This window comes from Lactuca virosa, chromosome 7 (genome assembly GCF_052849685.1).
Source record: "Lactuca virosa cultivar CGN04683 chromosome 7, Lactuca_virosa_CGN04683_v6, whole genome shotgun sequence".
Classification (NCBI taxonomy): domain Eukaryota; kingdom Viridiplantae; phylum Streptophyta; class Magnoliopsida; order Asterales; family Asteraceae; genus Lactuca; species Lactuca virosa.
The window spans coordinates 249,871,981-249,877,403 of record NC_136432.1 but is presented as its reverse complement, the minus strand read 5'-3'; the positions used below and the strand labels follow the sequence as shown (position 1 = coordinate 249,877,403).

Below are 5,423 nucleotides of genomic sequence, written 5' to 3'. Positions count from 1 at the left end.
AATCAAACAATATTCGACGGTCAAAATTAGGCGGAAGCAGTAAACCTAAGTTGTTAAACTTTAGTCCAACGTAGGTGTTAATTCCATTACTCATCTGCCAAAACCCCCCATACATAGAATAACAAAACTCATATTTTCTTTGAAAAAAAAATTCAACACTAAAACCGATTGAATATTGCAGATAGATCAAAAAAATGAACAAAATCATTTATATCACAAAAAACCGTCGCTAATACCCTTGTAACACCCATTCCGCGGAGATGTTAAGGCCTCCGCAAAGCCCTCGTAACGACCTCTGCGGAGGTATTAATGAATATCCAGAACAATCACTCCGCGGAGGGCTTAATGTCTCTGCGGAGGTATCTATGCGGACAAACATTTTCAGACTGAAAACATACAACATTTATAGTTCCGCGGAGGATTCGTCATTCCGCGAGGCCCCGCAAAGAATCATCTGCGGAATGTATGTCTATGACCGGAAATGTCAACAAAACTAAATTTTGAAATACCCTGAATTTTTTTTTTTTTTTTGACTATAACGTGTATTTTCTCTATTTTGTAACTTAAATTTGACGGCGTTCTTAGCAGCAGTGTACGGTTACAGTCACGCGGGGGAAGAGACAAGAGAACATCAACTGCCAATCACTAGCATCTCTGTACTTCATTACACCTAAACGATGGCCTTCAATCCCCTGATTTCACCTTTCGCCACCGTTTCATCCGGCGACAACCACCTCTTCGCCGCCATCGACCTCGGAACCAACTCCTTCAAACTCCGCATTGTCCGAGCTGACCCCACCACCGGCCGTTTTCTCACCCTCCAACGACTCAAAGAGCCAGTTGTTCTCGTCTCCGGTGGCAACAACAACACCGCCATATCATCCTCAGCCCAGGCCCGCGCCATCGAATCTCTTCGAAAATTTCAAAACATCATCCACTCACTTAACGTCCCTCCCTCCCACCTCCGCCTCGTCGCCACCTCCGCCATCCGCGAATCCTCCAACCAATCTGAATTCCTTGAACTCATCCACGATACTCTAGGGTTACAAATCGACGTGGTATCAGGATACGAAGAAGCCCGCCTTACCTACCTTGGTGTCCTACAATTTCATCCGATTTACAATCACACAGTTCTTACTATCGACATAGGAGGGGGGTCGACTGAATTTGTGATCGGATTTAAAGGTGATATAAAATTTGGGATTTCACTGAAACTAGGGCACGTAACTTTGACCCAAAGGTTTGTAAGAAACAACGCAACCGACGCCATGAGAGAGCACATTAGGGCTGTCGTTAAAGAATCAGGGCTAATCGAAAACGTTCTCCAACAAAAGATTGATATCGCCGTTGGATCCTCTGGTTCTATTCGAATGATCGAGAAGGCAATATTTCTGGGTTATAGTAATGATCTGGTGAATGAGATTGGTTTACTCGAAGGGTATAGAAGGGATTGGAAGTTTACCAGGGAAGAACTGAGGGTTCTTGTTGACAAGCTGTGTGAAGAAGAAAGTGAAGTTGAAGGAGGAAAGGTGTACAATCGGAAAGGGTTCTTCAAGACAAGATCAGCATTTATCGTGGCTGCTGTAATTTTGCTGGAAGAGATCTTTGGGTTGCTTGAGATTAAAGAGATGGAAGTTTCTGGTTATGCATTAGGAGAAGGTGTTATTGCTGAGAAATTAGCAGAGTTCTTTGATGGATTTGATTTGAATGCAAATGCAAGGTGGAGATCAATCTTGAGGCTTGCATCAAGATTCAACAATAAGAAAAGAATGACTTCTGCTGCATCATGTGCTTCTATTGCACAGGGAATTTTTAGAGGTTTAAGGAAGTGGAGTGAGATTGATGATCAACAAAAACAAGTTGTTTTATTGGATGACAAGGATCTTGAATATCTTGAAGCTGCTTGTTTGCTTCATAATATCGGTTTAATCACTGGGAAAAAAGGCTACCATAAGCGCTCATACCATATAATCATGGTATGCATTATTGAGGATTTAATTTTATAGCCTTCTTTATATTACAGAAAGTAATTTAATGGTTGAATTGATTGTGTATGTCAACAGAATGGAGAGCATCTTCATGGATATAACACTGAAGAGGTTAAGGTACACACTTTAACCATTCTTATTTCATTTCATATTCATTAATAAAATGATAAATTTTTTATATTTTAACCTCGGATTTGCATGTTCTTTAGTTAATTGCATTGCTTGCAAGGCATCATAGAAAGAAATTCCTGAAACCTGATCATGATTCTCTAAGTGAATTCCCACGTGAGGTACTCTATTTTTATTTAAAAGAAAGGCTAAATGCAAGAAATAACAAATTACTTTTATTGCAAATTTTTTGTACAGATGAAGCAGAAGTTGAGAGTTCTTTGTACAATCATCCGATTGTCTGCAGTTTTAAAGCAATTCCAGTCTTTGAGCTTTCAAGATGTTGAGCTTTCACATTCTCATGAAGGCTTTAAGTTGGTAAATAATCATCAATGATTTTTTTTTCATATTTATTTATTTCTAGGAAATATAAATCTGTTTATTTATGATAGGTGGTGAGGGACACTAGCGGCTCTCCGCCAGCAAATGGTGGTGAGTTGATACCTACAGCCACTGATGTGGAGGTGGAACTAAGAAAAGAATTGGAGTACTTTGAAGAGGTAAAAAAACTCAGTTTTTTATTAATGAATGTGGAAGAAAATATGATTTTAATAGTATATTGAATTTCATTATTTCTCAGGTAATTGAGCAAAAGTTGTCAGTTGTAGTTCTATCGTGATGCTTTGCTTCCAAAAGGAACTCTTTCTATTTCCATCAGGTTTTGTTCAAGCACTTTACAAGTATCAAATATACCGAGTAACTAACTCCAGCTGACAAATTACGTTTTTGCCCTTTGGTTCACTATTGATCATATATGTTGTGGGGTACAGTTGATAATATCTGAAGTAGGACTTGTCCTCTGTAAGGTAAGTTAGCTGTTGTTTCTATTGTGCTTAATGGACTTAATGTATTGATTGAATATAATAGAAGGGCAAAATGGTCATTTGCTCGCATTCATACCAAAAGTGACTGTGTTTTTCAATCAATTTTCAGCTATAGATTCTGGAATCAGTTGTCGAGTCTGACATGTGCATCTTTTGTATAGATTAGGGCACCAATATACTTGTCTTGATTTTTATTTTGTATATATGACCACAGTGCCCTTGATTTTGTATTTGTATTACATTCATAAGTTATAAAAACCATCTGTTGACCCTTTATTTTGCAAACATAACATTTTTTAAAATTTCAAAATGCTAAGTTGGCATCAGAAAAAAAAAATAATAATAATAATAAAAAATAATAAAAAATAAGTGTATAACTTGAAGTTTGTTGATATTTGATACCCCACTCATGCTATTGTTTTTATTGCTCTTGTTTCACATACGTATATGTTTTGGTCTTAAGATGATAAATCTTTTTTGTTATTTTCTTAATACTTTTCGTTTTAATTTGGTACAATGTGTATAAAACCTGACCAATCAGTTACGTGAGCTAACCAATCCATTATCAAATAATCAATTATTATTAAATTTTCTAAATAATCATACCGGAAGTGAATAGGAAGATTACAAGGTAATAAAATGAAAAAAGAAAATACAAATAGACCCGTTTTTTTAATTATTTTACAAGAGATGGCCAAAAATGAATGAGATTCCACAAATAGCCAGTAATGCAATGTGTGGTTGTTAGTGAAATTTCATCATTTTTTTTTTGTTATTTATTGTAAAAATATTAAAAAAGGTGGTTATATTTGTTAATTTCTTTAATAAATATTAATTATTTTTACCATATAGGAATGATAAAATAATAAAAATATTGTTAATTAGTAGCCAAGTTTGGCAATTGAGAGGTCAAGTTTGACAATTGTTTTACCTTTGGTATAATCACTTTATTTCCACTTATAATCTGTTTTGTGAAATTGATACCATCCACAATACCGGCAACGAACCACCTCAGCATCATCGCCTTCCACAACGAAGCCGGTATACTCATCACACATTGATTGTGGTGGTGGTGGATTTCACCTGCAACAAAGAAGAAGAGAGGAAGAGAGAAGAAGGCTGGTCGTGGTGGGAAGCACGAGAGACCATGACCGTGGCTCCAGGTCAGCACAACGAGAAGATCGGGGTGGTGTACATATTCGTGGTTCGTGGCCAGCTAGACCACGACGAGGTTCGTTGTCGGTACTCTGAACGGCCTGAGTAGATGTCAACTTCTTCAGCTATTGGATTAGTGGCGGATATGACAAATTGACATAACCAAATTGTGGAAGACGTAACAACAAATTTATAACATCTTCACTAAATAATAATTAATTTTAGTTTTGTTTCAATGTTGTGAAAATGACAAAACATTAAGGGGGTGTTTGGATTCTTTTTACAATGACTTTTGACTTTTAAGTTTTCCAAAAAAAAATAATAATAAAAAATAAATAAATAAATGTTTGGGTAATAGAAAAGTTCTTTTGAAAATGACTTTTTGCATAAAAGAAAATGAAGGGTTTCTAAGAGTCACAAAAACATGACTTTTTGTTGTTTTCGATGTAAAAATTAAAACAAAAGTCATTTTGCTCACTTTTTGTTAATCCAAACACATTTTAAAGAACTCTTTTTGCAAAAAGTCATTTTACAAAAAGTCATTCTACAAAAAGGACTTTTGATGTTGAAAAGTAATCCCAAACACCCCCTAAATAGACAATCAATAACTTAATAACCGATTTCACAAGTTTTCCATCTCTTCAATTTTTAACTACCGACTCCGTTCTTATGGCAACATTGGGAATAACTGTATCCGCTGTTCGTTCGCCTAACTTGATTTCTCTAAGGGTGCACATGGTCGTTCTAGATGACATGCAATTCAATGACGTGTCGACTCTACCTCCCAACTACATGACTCCGCCAAGTGCGACACTGGAATTTCGCGGATGAACGGGTTAACCAAGCCGTTGAGCCCGCCTCTCTCTTCTCTTGACCATTGACTAATGGTCATTTTTCAATTTTCTTTTTACCGACTATAAATCACACTCGACCATTTAAAAAACTATACATTCTCTTTAACTCCATTCCAACTATCTCCGATTCCGGTCCAGTTTCATTTCAAATAGATTATAGTAATGACAAATAAAAAACGGTTCAAACCAAAGACGCAAGACACAACCGATGCAACAAAATCGAAAGAGGCTATCAAGATTTGCCATATTCCATTCCCGAAACTCAAATTCAAATACCCACCATATCAATTCCCAATATAAACAACTACTGATGCAACATTTATAACCAATTTCGGCTATCTCAAGATAATGTAGGTTTTAATCCATTCCCCTACGATCCATAATCCATTTCCGAAACCCAATTCCAATATTCCACTCCCGAAGCATCGTAATTC

At 36.4% G+C, this 5,423-nt stretch overlaps 1 protein-coding gene across 4 annotated transcripts; it reads left to right on the top strand.

Moving 5' to 3' along the window:
- Positions 1-583: 583 nt before the first annotated feature.
- On the top strand, positions 584-3,256 carry LOC145125241 (Ppx-GppA phosphatase). Of its 4 annotated transcripts, XR_013715892.1 has the most exons (8): positions 584-1,976; positions 2,064-2,105; positions 2,198-2,278; positions 2,355-2,474; positions 2,549-2,656; positions 2,737-2,814; positions 2,927-2,962; positions 3,090-3,256. XR_013715892.1 is itself a non-coding variant. In XM_079060731.1 (7 exons), exons 1-6 carry the CDS (start codon positions 678-680, stop codon positions 2,773-2,775), a joined length of 1,689 nt encoding a protein of 562 aa, XP_078916857.1. In that variant the 5' UTR covers positions 584-677; the 3' UTR covers positions 2,776-2,814; positions 2,927-3,256. The 4 variants fall into 4 exon arrangements, 2 of the variants coding, with proteins under 2 accessions (XP_078916857.1, XP_078916856.1); XR_013715891.1 differs by having other exon boundaries at positions 2,737-2,962; XM_079060731.1 differs by having other exon boundaries at positions 2,927-3,256.
- Positions 3,257-5,423: the final 2,167 nt, after the last annotated feature.